This window comes from Nyctereutes procyonoides, unplaced genomic scaffold (assembly GCF_905146905.1).
Source record: "Nyctereutes procyonoides isolate TBG_1078 unplaced genomic scaffold, NYPRO_anot_genome, whole genome shotgun sequence".
In the NCBI taxonomy this organism is placed as follows: domain Eukaryota; kingdom Metazoa; phylum Chordata; class Mammalia; order Carnivora; family Canidae; genus Nyctereutes; species Nyctereutes procyonoides.
In genome coordinates this window covers 11,197,834-11,220,606 of record NW_026575035.1, presented here as the reverse complement: position 1 = coordinate 11,220,606, position 22,773 = coordinate 11,197,834, and the positions used below count along the sequence as shown (strand labels likewise).

The 22,773-nt window shown below is 34.8% G+C and overlaps 1 protein-coding gene across 1 annotated transcript in view; it reads left to right on the top strand.

The window, feature by feature from the left end:
• CUNH8orf34 (chromosome unknown C8orf34 homolog) overlaps positions 1–22,773 on the top strand; it is a 378,334-nt gene that overhangs the window by 335,230 nt on the left and 20,331 nt on the right. The window contains 2 exon segments of the mRNA XM_055318190.1: positions 10,988–11,035; positions 21,432–21,525. Of these exon segments, the coding sequence (XP_055174165.1) occupies positions 10,988–11,035; positions 21,432–21,525 (142 nt within the window).

Here is a 22,773-nt window from a genome sequence, read left to right as displayed (position 1 = left end):
GAGATAGGGGCGCTGACTGTACAGGGACCAGGGGGTTATTCAGTATAACTGGGCTATTGGGGATAGTCTTAAGTTGAAGGAGAGATGGTCAAGAACAAAGTTCTGTTAAGGATGCTGTCTTACTTTTTATGTAATTCTCAACAATTTCTCTTGACTTGTGTCATTTGCTTCCTTCTAGTTCTGATGACCAGATTTTTAAAAGACTTTTGCCATCAGTCAACTTTAAGTTACTGCTGAAGTTAAATTTGCATGTAAAGTCATTCAATAATTACCTGTCATTGAAAGTGAAAGATCTTTGTAATGAAAGTGACATCAAAGTAAGACAAGATAAATGAAAAAAAAAAGTAGTATCTAATTTCCCTACAATCAGGTCTCCTTTTCAGCTTTTTTTTTTTTAAGATTTTATTTATTTATTCATGAGAGACACAGAGACTGAGAGAGAGGTAGAGGGAAAAGCAGGCTCCATGCAGGGAGCCCAGCATGGGACTGGATCCTGGGTCCCCAGGATCACACCCTGGACTGAAGGGAGTGCTAAACCGCTGAGCTGCCCTCCAGCTATCTTCTTAAAGAAATAAGCCTATCTCTAATTTTCCTACCTTACATAGTATCAGGTTGGTTTTCTCTGTCTTTCATTCACAGAAAATCTCCTAATACTAGTACTAATACTTATTATCCTGATTAATAATGATTCCAACCAGGCTTTCATTCTTATCTTCTATGCTTTATAGACATTATTTCATTTAATCCTCACAATAACCCATGAGGAGCACATGGCATTATCACCATGTATTGAAGAAGTAATTGAGACCCAGGGAAGTTATAGAAGTTGCCCAATGTACATAAAGCCCAATGGGGTATGAGCCCATAGTTGCTTGACTCCAAAGCTTGTACTCTTGCCTCTCTAGGATATCATTTTTGTCACCTTCTGATGGTACATCAAATCAAGGCTAAGTCCAGTGATCAACTCATATTAAACAGAAGAAATCCTGTACATAAACACAGGTGGTGAGATCAGACATAGTAGTGGGAATTGTCTTTTCAAATTATCCTAGAGACTATAGGCAAAACTTCAGAGTTAGTAATTGTGATACTTTGAATAAACATCCCCTCTATCTTCCCCTCTAAGTCACTTTTCTTATTTATTTGGAGGTCACTTCTTTTTCTTAGAAAATTGATTATGCCCCAACATATTTCCTCCAAAGCAAGTCACAACTCTCCTAGTGACACTGTTTATGACATCAGCTGCCAAGATTGTGACAGGCTAGATAATGTTATTTCATACATTTTATTTATTTGGTTTGAAACTTAATTCTACAGATAGCATTCTCCTTGGAGCACTTAAGGAATCAATTAAAACGTTAAAAAAATCAAGCCCCTTTAAACAAATGTTTTAAGGATTAAAAATACATTTTTAATGAAGTTCTTCTGCACTGGACTGCCTACATTTATTTACATTTACAAGTCCATGAAAAAAATTTTTCCTAGTAAGTTTAAATGATTATAGCCCTTTGATGTCCATTAAATAATGCAAGGGTGTCTGAAATATAAAACTGGTCTTTTTTGTTGTTGAATTAAGAAATCAGAGATATATGTTGAAAGAAACACAAAATTATTTGTGTCCGTGATTTGTTAGAGAAGTGTGTTTCATTCAATGTAGAGAAATGCCTAGTATTGTTACTTATCTAAAAAATCAATCTTTTTTTTTAATTAAGGAAACATGGACTGAGAACAGGAGAGACATAAAAGTCTGGGTATTTCATGAGCACTGGGTATCACTTTTCCTTCATGCTCCCATTTGAGTCACAGTTCAGGAAGTTGGTCACCTTAGCCATTTAGTCATTTCGCAAAGACACAAGTTAATTTAATTTTAAAAGAATACATTGTATGTTTGGTTTAAATTATGAGGCTGACATTCATATTTCACTGACCTTGGAGAATTTATGCAGGTACTTTACAGATTCCAAAGTGACATCTATTGATTTTTTTAAAAGCTTAATGGAAGACAATTTAAAGGCGTAATTATTTCAAATGGTAAAAATCAAAATTGCCCACTGATTTTTATGAGGTCAGCGTTATAATTAGATTATCTTAAGATTGAATCAGAACAATAAGAATGTTCTTTAACTACTTTTCTAGATATATAACCAATAATTACTTCGTTACATACACCCAAAATCTGGATCAATGAGAGATTAGATATGTGACCATGGAGATGTATTCAACAGTAAATACAGTGTATAACATTTCATTCTAGTTTTTTAAGAGTTTCTTTTGTACCTTACAATTATGCCTATAACTTTATAGTTAAACATTAAAAATGGTCATCTTTTTAATTTTAAATATCTTTTTGTTATAAAGTAAAAAACAAATATACAAAATCACCAAAATCAAATGTATGGCTTAATGACTTATTATAATGACAACACTACCCATGTCAAGAAACAGAATTTTGCTAGACAACTGAAAAGTCCCTCTACTGTGCCCTATCCAGGTCACAACCTCTGCCTCTCCCCATGAATAACAGCTATTCTTTTATAATCATTAGCTCCTTACATTTTAAAAGTAACTTTGTCACTCAAATATACATCTACTGACGTTGTCAACTTTGCCAACTTTTAAAAATCAGCTATGTCTTTAAGTCTTTTTTAATCTTTAAGGTTCCTCCATTGTTTTTTAACATTTTCTTACACTTTATCTGTTAACCCTGACCATTTGATCTGTGGTTTTCTGCAGTCTGAATTTTACTAACTTCATATTCCATATTCAACATGTTCTTCAGTCCTCTGTATTTTCCTGCAAATTACCCAGAAACTGGATAAGGCTCCTCTTTGGCATAACTAGAGAAACATATCTGGTTGTTTCTCATGATATTATCTTAGCAGCCATTGATGTTTCATGCCAAAATCTGTTGATTCAATGGTAGTTGCAAAGTGGTGATATTTTAAATCAATGATTTATTTTGTGTTTATTTGTTAGAATACTTTTGTTAATAGACTCTTTCCCTCATTTACCATTTGATTACCCAGTAATACAGTTCCCCATAAGAAAAGTGGAATACATACTTGATTTCTCTTCTTTACTAGTTTTCTAAAATAATGAATATGTTCCCTATTATCTTCAGAAGATAATCAATTCTTACTTTAAATGTATTTGACTTGTTTTAACCCATGGAAATTACTGTCATTGCTAAAAGCTCAGACTGTTCCATTTCTAGCTCTTGAGAGCTTCTTCTAGTTTATTTTCGGGTCATTTTGTTATGCCTCTGGTAGTCTCTGGTAGTTTCCTTGGTATACAATAAATTTACTAGAGTTTATCTTGTGGTAGTTTGTCTGGCTAAGTATTGTGAGACCTGGAATTCAATACATATTTTTTTTATTATTTCAGGAAAGTTTTCTGGAATTAAAATTCTTTGTATCTACTCTGTTCCCTTGCTTTTGTTTTCTTCTTTAGGATCTTCTATTATTCATATACAGTTGACCCTTGGAGAGCATGGGTTTGATCTGTATAGAGCCACTTATATAGGGATTTTTTCCCATAAATACTGTTCAGTGCTGTACGTTGTAAGTGTATTTTCCCTTCCTCACCATTTCTTAATAACATTTTTTCTCTAGCTTATTTTATTGTAAGAATACAGCACATAATACATATCACATATAAAATATGTGTTAATCGAATGTTTATATTATTGGCAAGGCTTCTAATCAGCAGTAGACTATTAGTAGTTAACTTATGGGTATGTCAAAAGTTATTTGTGGATTTTCAACTGGCACAGGAGGAAGAGGTTAGAACCCTTAACCCCTGCATCTTTCAAGAATCAACTTTATTTCACCTTTTACCTATCTTCAGTATTTATCATTTTCCCTAAAATACTGTCTTAAAAATCTATTTCTTAATTTATTTTTTATTAACCCACCCCTCCTTTTTTTAAACCTTCTAGTTCTCCTAAGACATTATCTGTTGTGTTTGTTTCATTTTTTGTCCTTTTCATTTTAGTCTTTATTTCTCAAAAAAAAATTTTTTTTTAAACTTGTTTTCCTTCAATTCTGGATCTCATTATATTTTTAAAAGGTCAGTTTTGGGGATCCCTGGGTGGCGCAGCGGTTTGGCACCTGCCTTTGGCCCAGGGCATGATCCTGGAGACCCAGGATCGAATCCCATGTCGGGCTCCCTGCATGGAGCCTGCTTCTCCCTCTGCCTGTGTCTCTGCCTCTCTCTCTCTCTCTCTGTGATGACTATCATAAATAAATAAATAAATAAATAAATAAATAAATAAATAAATAAAAAATAAAAGGTCAGTTTTGAATATTTCCATTTTTCAGGTTGTGAAAATAATTGTCCATAGCACTCGATTACCAAAAAATAATAAATATATACTTACTAGTACATATTTTACATATTTCAAGGTAAAAATTCTATTCAATAATTCCTTACAAATCCTAATTGATCAGAGGGTTCTTTAGTGGGTATTTTTAACACACATTCAGTAATAATTGAATTATTGTTTTTTAAAGTGACTTATTTCTTTTATTTCATTATTTATAAATTTTGCATTTTATAGGTTCTGTGTAGATCCAGAGTCACAGAAGATCTACAGATTGTTTGTTTGTTTATTGATCAATTCCTTAAACAGTTTGCCAGGCCCTATATCAGGACATAAGAAGCAAAACTTAATAAAAATAATGTTTGCCCTCCAAGAACTTAAACGGGAAAGATTTAGTAATCAGTGATTATAAAAGAATGTGATGTGTTTTCATAAAGATGTCATAGTGTGTCAAAGGAGCACATAGAAATTTGAGCAATGGGGCCAGGGCATGAAACAGGAAAACCAATAGATGGGGGATCAATGGGGATGAAATCATTTGCAAAATAATAATGCATTTTATAGTGGAAATTTCCCATACTCTTACACATTCACTATGTCAAATGAAACACAACCCTGTGGTTCTGTTGTCTACGCTTAACATATGAAGAAACTCTGGTTCAGAAGAAAAGTTGAGGGGCACGTGGGTGACTCAGTCAGTTGAGCATCTGCCATCAGCTCAGGGAGTGATCCCAGGATCCTGTGATCAAGCCCTGCATTGGGCTTCCTGCTCAGTGAGGAGCCTGCTTCTCTCTCCTCTAACCTCTCCCACCCCCGCAATGCTCTCTCTCTCTCTCTCTCTCTCTCTCTCTCGCTTGCTCTAACTCAAATAGATCAATAAAATATTTAATAAATAAATAAATAAACAAACAAACAAATAAATAAATACTTGAAAAATAAAGAAAAGTTGACTCTCGAAGATCTTATGGCTGATAGTTTGCTGTGTTGGCAATTGAACCATTTTATTTTTATTTTTTTAAACATTTTATTTATTTGAGAAAGTGAGAGCATGAACAATTGGGTGGAGGGGGCAGAGGAAGAATGAGAGGGACAAACAGACTCCCCACTGGGAAAGGAGCCTGACATGACATAGGCTTTAATACCAGGATTGAAGCCACAGCCAGCACTTAACTGACTGAGCCACCCTGGCACCCCTAAACTGTTTCAGAAAGAAGGAATTAATACTACTTTCTGCATATGATAATAGTGAAACAAAATTAATCATACATAAATTAATGTATCAGAGAAGACACACATGACTAGTATGATAATACTTCAAGGTCAAGTGAATATTTCTAAAATCATTAGCCCATAATTGCTCCTGCCTTTTTTTATTCTTTTAAGGTAAGTCTTTAAGTCAAAGGCAATATCATAAAAGAATTACTTAGTTTAACATGAGAAAAATTGGAAGAAAAATGTAAATTGTTTTTGTTTTAGTTTAACGATCAGATATGTGCTTAGGGATTGAGTATAATTTGTCCCTTCTAAGGGGACAAATTTGGCTTCTGATCATGCCTTAGATTGCTGATTTCTAGTATAGACATAATGTGCAGCATCAATGGGAGCACTTCTGGGAGCACTTCGATAAGGATGGGTGGTCCCTGTGGTACGCTGAGTACCAGTACCGCTTCCCTGAGGAGCTCACTCAGACCTTTATGAGCTGTAACCTCATCACTGGAATGTTCCAATGGTTGGACAAGCTGAGGAAGAATGCCTTTGCCAGTGTCATACTCTGGAACCAACAACAGCAGCTCCATTTCTGGAGTCTGGGTCTTCCGAGGCCAGGAGCTTGCCTTTCTGCTGAGTCCAGATTGGCAGGTGGACTACGAGTCCTGTACGTGGCGGAAACTGGATCCTGGCAGCGAGGAGACCCAGACGCTGGTTCCAGAGTACTTTTCCTGGGAGGGGGCCTTCCAGCATTTGGGCAAAACCTTCAATCAGGGCAAGATCTTCAAGTAAACATCTCTTGTCATCGCCTAGCTGCCTGTACCTGCCCTTCAGGGAGATGGGGGTCATTAAAGGAAACTGAACATTGAAAAAAAAAAAAAAAGACAGTGTGAATCATAACACCTTATCTTAAAATGTCACTGTCTTTTAGCTCTTAACAATGCTAAAGTAGTCCGGTATCTCTTCTAATGGATAAAGGTGTTGTTTTCAGAGAAAGACGTGTCTGCACTAGTGCAACATTTATTCATAAGATTGTTGGCAAATTTTCAGAAAAAAATTTAATTAATTAATTGATTAATTAATTTTAATTTAATTTAAAATGAAAAGACATTAGAATCAATTAAAAACATTACTTGTAAGTCTGAAGACAAGTTTAACTATTTAAATATATATTTAAATATATATATCTTAAATATATATTTAAGATATATATTTATATATCTTAAATATATATTTAAATATAATTATATTTAATTACAAATATATGATATTTATATAAATATATAAGTATAGAAAATATAAATACATAACTACATAAATAATTATATAATATATAAATATATAAAATATTAAATATATATTAAACTATTTAAATATATTTCTGAAGACAAATTAGAACTGTTAACTTATACTACATCAATGATTTGAAAGACTTTTGAGCTTTCCAAAAATTTCTGAGTTGCAAGCTACTGCACCCACCTTTTTACTAATTGGAAATAGATCACTGCCTATTTTCTTGGACATCAGTGGTAATTGCTGCCTGTAGAATTTGTTGGAGTTTGGAAAGCTGAACTTCAATTTCTATAACGTCTGCAAATTCAGTAATCCTGTGTAATAATGCAATCAGAAAATACAACTTATGACCATTATATTAGCAACTGTATTACAGGAAATTATAGTATAAAATTAGGAAGTGATGCATGATGTTAATACCTTTATATCTAAAAATACAGTATACATTTCTGTGCATAGTCTAATTAGTACTTTCATTGTAATACTCGTTCATATATTTGCTATATTGTGTCTGGCCCCTTGCACAAAATCTTCCCTCTTGTAAGAGTTCTTCTCTATTTTTTTTAAAGATTTTTATTTATTCAGGGGAGACACACAGAAAGACAGAGACATAGGCAGAGGGAGAAGCAGGCCTCCCTCCCAGAAAGACTGATCTGGGACTCCATCCCAGGACCCTGGGATCATGACCTGAGCCAAAGGCATATGGTCAACCACTGAGCCACCCAGGCATCCCAAGAGTTCTCTTTATTCAGCTCCTTCTCTGGCTAATCGACTAAGTCTTTAAGACTAAAATTAAAAATAATTTCCTCAAGTTTTAATTCCTCTACTTTGTCTTTTTGACCACATGTATACAGTGGCTATGAAAACTTCTAGCACATGAGAGTTCTCAATACAAGCTTATTAAATAAATGAAAAGCTAGGGTCCTTTCCCCCTTTTTTTCCCCATAGCACCTTGGGCTTACCCATGTCAAGTAACATTTGTCTATATTTGAATTATTTGTTTGTCTGCTTCAGGTAAACTTTTTATGTAGGGATGAGTTTGTGTTCACGTCCTTGTCCCCACACTTAGTGCAGTGTTTGTCATGCAGTAAGTGCTTAATAAATGCTTGTAAAATAAATAATGGGTGAAGTGTGATGAGTCCCTTGGGTTTAGATATGCCTTGACCATTCCCATCAAGCTCTTTCTTCTTCTTGAGAGGGTGCTGTCTCTGTTAGGATTATTGTTTAATTTCATTTGAAAAGGTAGGAAGGAAAGCATTCTTGTGGAAATACGGTTCTTATGAAACTTTCTTTAAAATAAATTTATACCAGAAGCTTCAGACATAAAATGTTTGTGAAAAACATATATTCTATGTGAAAGTGCAAGTCTACATGCATTTTAACTAAGGATTTGTAAGAGGTGAATAGAAAATATTGATTTAAATAAGAGAAGTGTGGGATAATGAAAAATGATGTTGGATTCAGTTGAGTGTGGGCTTAGTCCTAGCTCTATCTCTAATATATTCCATCTTGCTGAGAATCTTTTCTTAACTGGAAAATAACTAAGGGAGTGAGAAGAGCCTTCATCCCTAACAGCCATACTCCCATGACAAATGGTAAGCTATAACCATATCAGTCTTTATTTTCTCTTTCTCTGAGTTTACAATATATTTTATAACTCATATTTAAAACGTTTCTATGTCAACTATGATTATATTAGGATTCAAGGTAAGTAAAATCACATTTCAGGAAATGCCTCTCCTTCCTTCCTTCCTTCCTTCCTTCCTTCCTTCCTTCCTTCCTTCCTTCCTTTATTCCTCCCTCTCTCCCTCCCTCCCTCCCTCCATCCCTCCCTCCCTTTCTGTCTTTCTTTCTTTTCTGTCTTTCTTTTCTCTCTTTCTTCTACCTTTCAGATATGGTTTCCATGTATTCTATCCTTTACCTCCTTTATGTGCCCCTATCTTTGTGCCCTGTATCCCCTTCTTCTCTTTGTCTTTCAAGGGTTATTGCATATGGATAATTTGGATTTACTTCTGGGTGATTATCAAAATATTATGTTGTTGAATGACTTGATATTTAAAAATGCCAGTTCTTTAAAATTTAAAATAGGATGACTTCCGTTGACAATGGTGTGCCTTTTATTTCATTATAGCGCCCCAGTGGGGGAAGGAGGGAAGGTCGGGCATCCGCATTTCAACAGTCCTGTGTTGGAAATGGGGAATCTGAGACAGACCTATTGAATCCAGCCTCTTGATTAGAGCCATCTATTCCCACCCTAAGAATTGGAGACCCTGACATCTTGTTCTTTGTTTTGTCCACTTGGCCCTGTGCCAGATTTGTAATCCTCTCTGCAAAGTGTTTGTTTCCTCTGTATTTTCTTCCTACAGTCTTTTTATTTCATGCTCCTCATTCATCAGTGCCACCCATGTCAGTGATTTATGAACGGCAGCTACAGCTGAACTTGTCTGTGTGGCCTTCGAAACAAATGGTGTTGTGTGGGTTTCTCCTTTTCTGTGGTACAGATATTGAAAAGTACCTGGCACTGTGGGAAGAAGCAAGGCTGTCAAGAAGCCCTATAGGGTATACAGTCCTTTGGTTATATCTGACCATCAAGAAAACCCTGTTATTACCAGGTCTTAGCATAAGACTGTAGGTGTCCAGACAAATTGGGAACACTGTTGCACTCTAGCTCCAAGGGAACAAATAGCCTTCTTCAGTGAGTACTGAGGGGCTACTCCGCAGCACCTCATTTGTTAGTCCTCAGTTGTTCAGAGGCCAGCCAGGCAGGCCTCCAACACTGGTCCCTCCAGAAAGCAGATCCATACCAGTCGGCAGTTTGCCACCTTGTCTTCTTACCCCTAGAAACCCAGGTGAAGGGGGGTGAGGGGGGGAGGGACTATTAGTACACAGAGGATTGGTTCTGTCACAGGGAAGACCCAAACTGGAAGAGCCCATAGCATTCTTTCTAAACTAATTGTCCAAATAAAGGGAGATAGTATAGCAAGTTCAACTAGAAAAATCAGTTATCTAAAGAAATTTCCAGCCTTCTCCATATGCTTTGAGTTAAATTCCTCACAGTTTTGGGGTTGTATATGGATTTGATTTTTCCTAATAGTTTATATTTTAACTTAAGTAAATATAACTGTCCAGTCTCTTCGACTGTCTTATCCACTGAAAATCCCACAAGCTTGGAAGCATTTGGAAATATTTAAACTACAGCATACTAGTTTTTCACCAGTGGAAACCATGATTTGGAAAAAATATTATATATCTGTGATTTCTAAGCTTTTAGGGAAACCAGCACTTTACTTCTAGCTTAATTTTTGGTTTGAAATGAGCATGTTTTCTTCTTCTTCTTCTTCTTTTTTTAAAAGAAGAATTAGAGACAAATGTAAACTTTATTCACACTTATTTAGTTATATTTTAAACACACATGTTTTCCTAAAACATCATTTCATGGTATCTCGGAATTTACTTCTAAATGTCTCTGGCCACATAGTATAGAAATATAACTTATTCAAACTAATGAGTTGTTTGACAATTTTGACCACCAATGTTTAGATGAATACGGGATATATATTTAATTTGATGTTAAATTTCCATGATTTAAATCTCAGTGATTACTAGCACCCAGTCAAGGTCCAGTGAAAAGCACAAATAATAGAGAATGTACTAATAACATACAAGCAAGGTGAGAAAGCCTGCATATAAACATTGGGAAAAGGACAGATTAATGATCTATACTCTCCCCATAAAATATTTTGAAGTCTCTATGTATATATAGACTTCAAGTCTATATATATATAGATCTTCATGCAGATTTACAGAATACAGAATGAGTGACTTTTTTCTTAATCTAGTTTTAAGAATGTATTTATAAAATTAGCAAAAGAAAGTTTTGTGCGTCTCATTTAGCATTTTGTCCTAAGATTTAGCTAGCTATTCTAAGTGAGTATTTGTTTATGTGACTTAAAATCCACCCCAAAAAAATATTGTTGCCTTGACAAAATTATTTCCTTCAGAGGAGAAAGTTGCCAAACTGACTGTCCCATAAATATCAACTGAGATGGTTGGAGAACAGTAAGGATTTGGTGTTGTTCCCAGATTTCGCTACTTTCCATGATTCATCTTCCATCTTTCTTTCTCCTTTCCCTGACTTTTTCAACTTCTCTTTTTCTTTACCTCTAGGGAGAAGCCTCCAATGGAAGACAGTCACTGAAAAGCTACATGGAAGAAGTGAGTTTTAAGTTAGCCTTGTAATAACATGGTCTGAAATCAGTCTATCATATAGGACAAATATTCACTTGGCTTTTCTCCATCTGCTGTAGGGTTTCCAGTCTGTACCCATTCAGTGGTCATACCCTCAAAAACAAGATAATAAATAAGATGTTATCAGAATGTTTCTTAGTCCTCGTTGATAGAAGGATACCTTATAACAATTCAGTCATCCTGAAAATGAAGGGAAAACTGCATAGACCTACTAGGGCTATCATATATTTTCACTCAAAACATTTGTTGATATCCTAATAAATGAGAAACATGTGCACAAAATAATAAGACATGATCATTGCTCTTATGGAAAGAACAGTCTGCACCAAATTGGCTTTCATTCATGTGATAAATACTCATCAAGGATATTACTTGTGCAAGCCATTAAGCAAAGTGCTGTCTTGACAAATAAAATATATGGTAGATTTTTGTTGGAAAACCATTTAGACGTCTGGATTTATTTTGGAGATATCCAAGGGTGCTCTATGTCACAGGATGTGTCTTTGGACTGTCTGCAAATAGTATTTGGGAACTTTCAGATAAATCTGTGGATAGAATCCATAAGGCTTGACCTGAAGCCAAACCACAGTAGTCACTAAATTAGCTATCCAAATCTGTTGTAGGTGAAGGGAACTGGGAAATTGCTTGGTGATGATGTCATGGAAGTACCAAATATTTGGTTTGAATATTGCTCCTCAGAAAGATAGAATCTGGTTCTCTAAATATTTTATTCTTGTGTGTATGCACTCATTCAAAACCCAGTTTGAGTGGCCTACTGAATGCACCCATACTTAAGCTCATACTTGGTTTCAAATACCACTTGGAGAGGAAAATCAGAGTGCCTAGTGCCCTTTTAAGTCTCTAACATCTCTGGTTTGCATGTTTGGACTTAGTTGAAGTTTTGCAAAGGCACATGGAAAAGAGGTAATGAAAGGAAATAACCAGGTTGATTGCCTGGGTTCAGGTTAGAAAAATCAAAATATATGCTATAAAAAAATTAGAGGCTTAGAGCACCAAAGTTAAATTTCAGGTTTATGAATTTGATCCAGAGATTGAGTAGAATACATTAAAGCAATTAATGTTGCCAAAGAGAGGCAGACACAGTTTTCAATGTGTGCACCAGTAACATTTCTTTTTAGGATTCTGTGGTTGCTGCAGCTCTTGACTCAGCATTCCCCACTTGGTGGTGGGACTGGGTGGGAGTGGTGGCCCACCTCCACAAGAAGGGTGCCTGATGCCCTTTGTAATGCATCCTGTATAGGTCTAGCACTTCTGGAGGAAGGGGAGAATTGAAATGCTAGTACAAGAAATGGGCTGCGTATAAGATGATGGAACTTTTAAAATAAATGTTATTTCAATTTTGAAGTTCTTATCCAGGAAAAAGATTTTTATTTTCTCAGCATTATGAATGTGCAGTCTAAACATACATGCTTCACTTCACACAATTGTGAATGCTTACCGAGGTAACTAAGTTGAGAATTTGTGCCTTTTCATCGGAAGTTCTAGTAGAGCATTCCTCCTCAGTGTGGTCCTCCAGCTAGCAACATGGCCAACACCCAGGGTCTTGGAAGAAATGCAAAATCACACCAGATCCAAAGAATCAAAATCTGTATTCTAACAAGATCCTGTTGTTCAATGCACCCTAAAGTTTGAGAAGGACAGCCCTAAAGTGTTCTTTCAGTGTTCTTTCTAGAGAGGAACTACATACATAACGGAAAACCCCCAATTTTTTTATAATACAGGTAAAGAGGAAAATTCTATTAATAAATTTCTGAGTTTTATTTATTCATTTACTCTCAGGAACAATGGTTGGTTGATTAGGGGTATAAAGTCTCTAGCTTATGAGATTCATCACTGACTGAGTTTAAAATCACAAGGATAAGGCAACCCTGGTGGCTCAGGAGTTTAGCGCTGCCTTCAGCCCAGGGCCGGATCCTGGAGTCCCGGGATCAAGTCCCACGTTGGGCTCCCTGCATAGAATGGAGCCTGCTTCTCCCTCTGCCTGTGTCTCTGCCTCTCTCTCTCTCTCTCTGTGTGTCTCATGAATAAATAAATAAAATATTTTTTAAAAATCACAAGGACATGCAAACTGCCCATCAGCATTTTTTAGGAAGTTCAGTATCATGTACGCTTTTTATCTAATATCAGTTGATATTTAGATTTTAGCTCTTTTTTAAACCAAGTGATCATTCTTTACAATAAAACTATAAATATGATCTTAATTAGTGAACTATTAACTCATAACTTGTTGGTTTCTTTTTGCAGACATTAATCCATTTGGTCTTTAGGAAATAAATACTCAAATTCTTCTCCATTGAGAACATGTTGAGAATGTGAGCCATAAATGAGAGGCTTTTTATTCCCTCTCACTCGTGCTCTTATTTCATTTTTGCTCTCTTTCTGCATGTTAGTCAAATCAGCAAACAATAAGGAACAATATTTATAAATGTTAGAAGCATTGAAGTTAAAACTGGGCTAGCAAACATTTGCTTTTATTCAGTACACACTAAAACTCAAATAAACCATAGTGTTTACATTTTTAATATATTTAACATTTCTTGTTAAAGTTTGGGCAACTCTTTTCAGATCAAAGTCTGGATTTTTTTTAAAATTTAGTCTTGTAATTAGACAGAATTATAACCACATGACATTAGACAATATTGTTTAGACCTAAGTCAAAACTAAAAAGACAGTAGGGTCTCCTCTACAAGTATAGCTAAAATTGAATTTCCATTCTATATTTTCTGGTTTTTAATGTATTACTTTTCCAGAAAAGGATTTGTATTTTTGACCAAATACAAAATGGGATATTTTATAATAGTCTATTTTTACTAATCTTCAAAATCATTCTTATAATTTTTTTAAAAGAAAATACATGTTCTTAACTGGTAAGACACTTGATAACTCAGGTAGGAATAGTAATTTCATATTGTATTGCAGAAATTTCAGTTTTGAAATAATACATTGATTAAAAATATATATGTAATTTAAAAACTCCTTATCAAAATCAAGTATTTCCAAAGTTTGATCGTCACACCTTCTAGAGAGAAGTGAATCCATTTAAAATAGCACATTTTCTAGATAAATAATTGGCAAGCAGCACTCTAGCCTGGCTAAAAATCCTCTTAATTGTGAGGAATTTATTAATTGAAATATGTATTTATCAAAAAGTATCATCAACTTAAATGGTCGAGAAGCTATAAAAAAACTAAAGACTCAAGTTAATGATTTTTTGGAAACATTTTAAAGAGTGCTTTAGAGCAGTTCCCCACAACTTCAGGAAGTTAGCTGGTGAAGGCCGGAGGCAACATACACAGGAGTGTGAACTAACTCAAGGTGTCAAGTGGCAGCTTCACAATCCCTAAGGGTGTCAGGAAGAAAAGCATGTTCAGTGGGTAGGCCTTTTCTAAATCTGTTGAGGTTGGTTTTTGCCAAGTATACCATCTGAACTGGAAAAGGGATCGATTCTATGCAACAAAGTATCGTAAAATCACTTCTCATGCCAGTTCTGTCTTCTTCCTCCTGTGGTTACACTATTTATGTGGTCACTACTGTCCTGAAGTTCCAACTATACTTCTTTGGAAAGTGTATGACATCTTCCTATAATAAATAAGATATAATCAGCTTTTTATCATGCACTGGGCTTTACTTTTCAAAAATTGATATTATTTAATGATATGGTTTTATTCACTTCAGAAACAAAGAAACAAGGAATTTTTTCAAGAAAACTCTATTTTGTCTTTGACATTCATTAAAAACTGATACATGTAGTTTAAGAATGACAATTTTTTAAAAAGTTATAGCTATGACTCTTATACAGATATAAAATGAACACATATCAAAGATTTATTTAACTCACTAATTAATAAGGGACCCAGTAAAGTGTTACAGCCAGTTCAAGGGAGAACTTAAGCCTTCACATATACAGTCAAATTAAGGAATGCTGAAATTAAGTTTATAAAGAGATGCAAAAATTGGCAAAACAGACCAATATCCATAAGGTAATAATCAATTACATTCAAAAGGATATAATGTATGGACTAGGATCATTTGCACTACTATCAATGTCTATGAATTATGTAGTTATTAAACAGCTCAAAGTCAGGGAAAGACGTAAAGCTTCCACAGAATCAGGTAATGAGAAGAACATGCTGGAAAAATGTATTGCTTTTCATTGTCTATACCCAATGATCTTTCATCTGTTTCAAAGTCTTACAGTTTTATCCCACAATTTCCTTAGAAAGTCACCAAATGGAATGAATTAGGACATAAAATAGAGTGTGATCCCAGTGCACAGTATAGTATGGCAAATTTGTTAGATAAATTTGTTTTAGTGACTTCCATTTATTTTGTAATATTTTTCACAATCTACCATTTATTTTCAACTTCATTACTGCTTTTTCTCTTTTCTTTTCCCAAATCCTAATAGTTCAAACTTACAGCATCCTAAACGTATTACTTCCCTCATCTTATGCTTTAATTGCCCATTTACAATTCCCAAAAGAAATAGGCTCTTACTTACTAAAAAATTATGGATTCCAGTCTGATAATACAAGGAATTTCATTAACAAATACAAAAACAAAAAAAAGGTGTTTTCAGACTTTATAGCCAGACCTGTGGCTTTGGTTCCAGACCACTACAATAAAGCAAATATTGCAATAAAGTGACTCAATGATTTTTTTTGTTTCACAGTGCATATAAAAATTATGTTTATATAATATTGTAGTCTATTAAATGTGCAATAATAGCATTATGTCTAAAAAGTGTATATACTCTAAGAACACTTTAGTGCTAAATTCATTTTAATCAAAGTATAGGCTTAATTCTTTGTCAGTAGAAGCAGTCTATTAAATGTATCTGAAAAGGAGGGTAATGTTGTTTTGCTTTACATGTGACATGCTTCAGGGATTTTTATTTTTATTTTCTTAAATTAAAAAAAATATTTGAGAGAGAGACAGAGATAGCAACTGAGAGCACAGTGGGGAGGAGAGGGAGAAACAGGCTCCTTGCTAAACCGGGAGACCATGGACACGGGGCTTGACTCGGCTCCATCCCAGGACCCTGCAGCCGTGACCTGACCCGAAGGCAGATACTTAACCGACTGAGCCATCCACGGGCCCAAGGGATTTTTATTTTTTAGGGATCTTATGGTTATAGAAGTAAAATGAAAGTGATTTTTTGAAATCACTTTCTTTTGAAAGATAGAAGCTGATGTTTTGTGCATTATTTTCATATATAACCAAAAGGAGAGGAGTATCTGTTGCCTCAGAATTGAAGTATCCAGGGATCCCTGGGTGGCGCAGCGGTTTGGCGCCTGCCTTTGGCCCAGGGCGCGATCCTGGAGACCCGGGATCGAATCCCACGTCGGGCTCCCGGTGCATGGAGCCTGCTTCTCCCTCTGCCTGTGTCTCTGCCTCTCTCTCTCTCTGTATGACTATCGTAAATAAAATAAAAAAAAAAAAAAAAAAAAAAAAAAAAAAAAGAATTGAAGTATCCAATGGTTAAAGTTTAAGCAAAGGAGTATTTTTTTTCCATGAACTTCCATGACCACAGATGACATAAATCACTGATTGATTGCATTTAGAGAATCCAAAAATAGGCTATCCATGTGGAATAACAGTACTGCTGAAGTTTATAAAGCACTTATTGTGTTGGCAGATAAAATGATATGTTGATACAGGGCTAGCAACTGTTTCCCATGTGATACATGTCACTATTTCTCACCACTCCTAGTCCCTGGATGTTTACATACTTACGGTGAAAGTGTTTAAGAAAAAGGATGAATGGCATTTCTTCTAAAAGCAACTCAAGAGCTTGCTCTTGGGCATATGAAATAGTTTGTACTATGCTCAGACTTAGCTTAATATTCTTGCAGAAAATTTTTTGAATAAGTTGGCAAAGATAAACATATCAGCTCTTGTTTTTAAAAATGTTCAAGATTTCAGTTTCTTGACCCCATCAAAAGGTCTGTGGGCTCAAGTTTGAACATACATTGTATTGCTGTTGGCATTGATGAAGCGAACAGGTGCATTATGTTACTAACTGTATTTAAGGGAAAACTGAAGTAAAGCATTTAAATGACCTATTAGTAGTAGTATTTGTACTATCTCTACAAATTCAACAACTCAACATTTTAAAGTTCTTCCCAAACCACATGGTTTACTGAGCTCATGTTCCATTTGTACCTTACATAATTTGCAATTAACAAAGAATAACAATGTTTATACCTGTTCAGGAGTCAAGACATTAAAACTGGAAATCAATCAGCAGGATTGGTTAATATTCTGAACTATTGTGGGGAAAAAGTAAAACAAATGACTTATTAGCTATGTCTTTTCTTATGAAAACAGGTTTTAGTATTTGGGCCAGAAAGGTAAATACCAAAATACATTTTTTAAAAAGATTTTATTTATTTATTCATGAGAGACACACAGAGAGAAAGAGAGGCAGAGACACAGGCAGAGGGAGAAGCAGGCTTCATGCAGGGAGCTCGATGTGGGACTCGATCTGGGGTCCCCAGGATCAGGCCCTGGGCTGAAGGCAGCGCTAAGCCGCTGAGCCACTGGGGCTGCCCGCAGAATACTTTTTTAAATTAAAAACATTTTTTTTCGTAGTCACTTTAAAATTTAATGATTTAAATGAGTAAGATTTAGCCATTTTGTAAGCCATTTAACTTACAAAACCAAAAAGGCTATTTTTCATAGTTCTTTTTGAAACACGAGATTGTATGTTCTATTTTTGATAAATTGCAGGAATGTGATTTTCTTCTCTGTTACATGAAAATCTTTGAAATTATATTTCTGTTGTCCTCTATACTGCTATGGACTTTTACATCCAAATTTTTTTTTTTGCATTTTATACTGTTTCTTTAGTCATGGCCCTGCAAGACCAAATCCAATAATTGATAACTATGAAAAAAATAAGTTACATTCTAAAAATAAACACTGATTTATATGTAAAATATGTATTCCAAGTTTGACTCTTTATTTTTTCTTTGCTAATGCTCCCTACAGTAGCGCATCTATCTAGTACCTCTCACATTCTATTGGTTGTCTAAGGAATCTAGACCTACAAATTTGCCTTTGTGAAATATTAGAGATCATCTTACCCAGTACCTTCACCACTCTATTCTGTCCCAAGAGAAGTGACATGCCAAATTAAACATGGTAAAAAAAAAAACCTATGACTCTTGATCTCTGAGGCAAGGGCTTTTCACTGCAAAGCCTATATGACAGCAATATAAGTTTTTTGTTCTTGTTTTTATTTTTCCTGGTTTTATTGAGAAGTAATTGACATACATAACTGTATAAGTTTAAGATGGTCTTATTTACATATATTATGAAATTATTACCACTATAGATTTACTGGCATCCATCATCTCATATATATGCAATAAAAAAATGTTCTTCTTGTGATGAGAACTCTTAGGATCTACTCTCTGGGAATTTAAGTTTTAATCTAATTAACAGATTATTTTTGCGTTGCTGGTGGTGCTTAAAAAAAAGATATGCTTTTATTTCAAAATTGAAAAATTACTTAAAAATATTGTGATTATTTTAACTTTTTAAATAAATATTTTCAACTTAGGACAGTTTTATCTTTATGAAATTGTTGACAGTAGTGCAGAGAGTTCCTATAGACCTCTCACCTAGTTTTTAATTGTCATTAATACCTTATGTTAGTGTATTTTTCACAATTAATAAACCAATATTAATACATTATTAGTGATGAAATCCATATTTTATTTAAGTTTCCTCAGGATTCTTCTAACGTCCTTTTTCTATCCCAAGACCCCATCCAAGTTATCATATTATATTGCATAGTTATATCTTTAAGCATTTCCTGGTTGTGACAATTTCTCAGACTTCCCTTGTGTTTGATAATAGTAAGAGTTTTGAAGAGTATTGGCCATATATTTTGTTGATTGTTCCTCAGGTGAGATTTGTGTGATACTTTTCTTTTATTTGGACAGGGGTGATGTATTTTGAGGAGGAAAACCGTAGAGATCAGATTCAATTTTCATCATATCCTACCAAGGGCACATTTGATGAGCACAAATCATTGTTACTGATGTTGACCTTAATCATTTTGCTTTCCATGGTGTTTGTCAGGTTTCTCCATGGTAACGTTATTCTCCCCTCCTCCCCATTCCTTTCCATATTGCACTCTGATAGAAAGTCATCATACACAGTGTGCACTTAAGGATTGAGAAGTTACTCTCCACCTCATTAAGAGCAGAGCATCTATATAAATTATTTGAAATCATTTTGCATGGCATATTTATATATTCTTACCTATTAATTTAGTCATTTATTTTTGTCAGAATGGACTCACAGATATTTATTTATATTGCATAGCAACCTAGTGCTACCTTATTTATTTTGTTGTATAAATTGTTCTACCTTCAGCCTTTGATACATTTTTCAGTTGGTTCCTTTAACCCTTTGATATATCCTTCATTGTGTGTGTGTGTGCATGTGTGTGCACGCACATGCATATGTAAGCACTTTCTTGCTTTCTGGCACTACAAGATGCTTCAGGCTTATCTTGTGTTATCTTTCCTGCCTCAGTCCTAGAATTAGTAATTTCTTCAAGAGTACTGGTTCTTTCATTGGAGAATGGTATTAGGAACCAAAGTCTGGGTGATAGTTGTGTTCATTACTGTTGGGATGTCATTGCTTCTAAGCTTTTTCAGCTGCCAGAGCAGAAAGATATATGTGTATGTAATAACCCATGTTATATAAATATCCATAAATATTTCTATATGTAGCCTTTTGTATATATAGTAAGTTAAAAGTGACAAATACTTGTGTCTTATATTTACCATTATAATATCAGAATACTTTCACTTCCCTAAAATATCTCCTCTGATTCACCTATTCAATCCCTTGTCCCCCTCCCAAACTCCAGAAAAATTGTGGCTTTTTGAAACTCTAGATTGAGAATGAACATCTCCTGAGGTAACTATCACAATCAAGGAAAATCAGAAAGGATGTTTCTCTCATACAGGAATTGTTTTAAGCAAATTGGACATTGAATACTTGGTGATACCATCTTTATTAGAAATCAGGAATTCTGGGCCCTTATTATTATCTTGTCAATATTTGTCTGAACAAAATAGACAAAACACTTCAAGTTGGAGAAAAAGATTTTGAAAGAGGGGGAAGGTGATGATAAATTTGAAAAGTCAAAAGAATAAATTGACAGGTCATACTGATTTTGTTTGAAAATTTCAAATATGTTTGAAAAGATTCTTATAAATCATGGGTCAGTAAGTTTGAAATTTAGAAGTGACAAAAGTTATCCATGCCCTTGGAGACTTTTCACATTATTTCTGAAACACGAGAATACGAAAGGATAATTATCATGCAGTAATTGTTATGTTGGTACAGTAAAGGAATAGAGAAGTAGTTCCGTCTTCCCTGAGAAAGCCTTTCAGTAGAGATGACATCTGAGCCTTGGGAGAAGTGTTAATGTGTGAGACAGATAAATAAATGTAGGCAGGAAGTATAACATGTGAAAACATCTTGGCATATCAGACAGAATGACCAAATTGAAGCGCCACCAGTTAAACTATAGCTGGAGTGGCAGTGGTAGTTGAGGTGGGATGGAGATGGAAGTGGTGGTATATCGGGGTAGACAAGTATGGATCATGAGGGGCCTTGAGTTTAGATTTTATCCGAAGAATTTTGAAGCCATTGAAGGATTGTGAAAAGATAATGAGTACATTGTATGGCGTCTTCAAAACCCCACTCCGGCAGGAAACTGGTGGGGAGAAGTAGGAAGGAACTTGACCCTAGAAAACATCATAGATGGCTAGTCATGGTGGGAGGGTCTGCTTTAGGGCAATAATAGAAAACATAGAGCAAGAAGTATGAGAAATATATTAACAAAAATAAGGAAGTGAGAAGAGGAAGAAGGCAGTGAAATAAGTACTACTGAAAGGTAAAGCTGAGAATGTTCTCTAAATCCTACTAATCTTTATTCTCATTAAAAGGAGTTTGAAACTTTGATTTCAAACAGGCACATTTTGTACATTTTTATGTTGAATATTTCATTGTTAAATTTCTAAGTATGCTTGCCAAGATTTCCATAAGAATATTAATTCAGGAAGGAACAGAGTCTAGATATTTCTTCCTATTAAGACATTAAATCTTATTAAAAGGGGAATGCAAAAAAGTGAGTTCAGAGTTTATGGCATGACTTTGGCATGAAAATGAATTTAAATGTAGAACTCTGTTGTGAGGAAATTCTTATCTTTTTTTTTGAACATGTGATTCATAGAGACTAAAGTGTTCACCCATATTGGTATTTATGGTATCCACCTAGACTTTAATCCATAATGAACTTTTCCTTTGGCAGGATGAATCTTTAAAGCAATTGCAAGTAGTTCACCAGCCATGGATCTTGCCAAGTGATACAGAAAGTGAAGGAGTAGAAGCAGAACAAGATAAACGTGAGTAGACATTGCTGTTTACTGACAAATTGCTTTTAGCCAAAGGAAATCCACAACGAAGGTATTTCCCTTTCATAACATTAAACGTCTGCAAAAAATTCAGGTTCGTTTAGGGCGAAGGTATGTTCCACTTCAGGTTAAATCTTGATTCAGAGATGTTTTCATTGTGGTGCAGAGGCTACAAACCGACTTTGCGAAGAAGAGTAGGTAACATCTCAAAAGAAGGAATGATTCTTCCTGAAGACCAACACGGAGTCTCCATTTGGAATGTGAATCTTCTATAAATATTGTGGAATTGTATCAGTGATAACTTAGGATTATTAGAAACTTTTTAAGTATCTGAGGATCATCTCATCATCATATGTGAAATATCATTATTGGTTAGATGAATAAGTGGATATATATAGAAACTGTTGTAAGTTCACAAAACAAATTAATATTATCGTAGTATTTAAGATGAATAGAATATATAGCTCTTGATTTAAATCTCCAGATTATAATCATAACGATGGATGGATTACTCTACTTTGGCATGACTCAGTGCATGCTTCCCAGGGGTTTACTAACATAGTCAGATATATGAGCTCAGCAATCCAGATGACAGGTTGGAGTCTGGACTATATAGAAATAACATCATTAAAAAAAAATAACATATCAAAATTTACTTTTTTAAATCAATAGTGGCCTGCAGAGAGAAATAAAAATTGTAAATGGTAATGTAGCTCTCATGATAATTGGTGTGAAGTGATTAATGAATAATTCCCCTAAGCCATAGCTACCAGAAATACCTACTATGTTACAGAGCTAACATTATGCTTCTGTACCTAGGGGGATCTTGGAAATTACTCTTCCAGGTTAAAAGGCATTTTGAAATATTCTTCTCCCATTTCCAGAGCTGTAGGCTTATGTGGTCAGAAGGAGTACAGCCAGGAGAGGGAAAGCAGAATGCTCAGGTCAGAGGAGGCATAGAGCTGAAGTGCCACTTGGCTGTCACACTCCAGAATCAAGGTACCATGGTGACATTTTATAGACTTGGAGGGAAACAACACCTTCTTCAGACAACAGCTGATAAAGACTTAGAAAGTGTGCTGTACTTTTAAGCAAGTACAAAAATAAAGATACTACTTTGAAGATCTTCAGCACAAGGGATTCTGAGTAGAATGATCTAGGAAAAGAACAGCAGGGGATACAAAGAAGAGAATCCCTCGTAAGAAAGAACTGATAGAAAAAAAAAAAAGAAAGAACTGA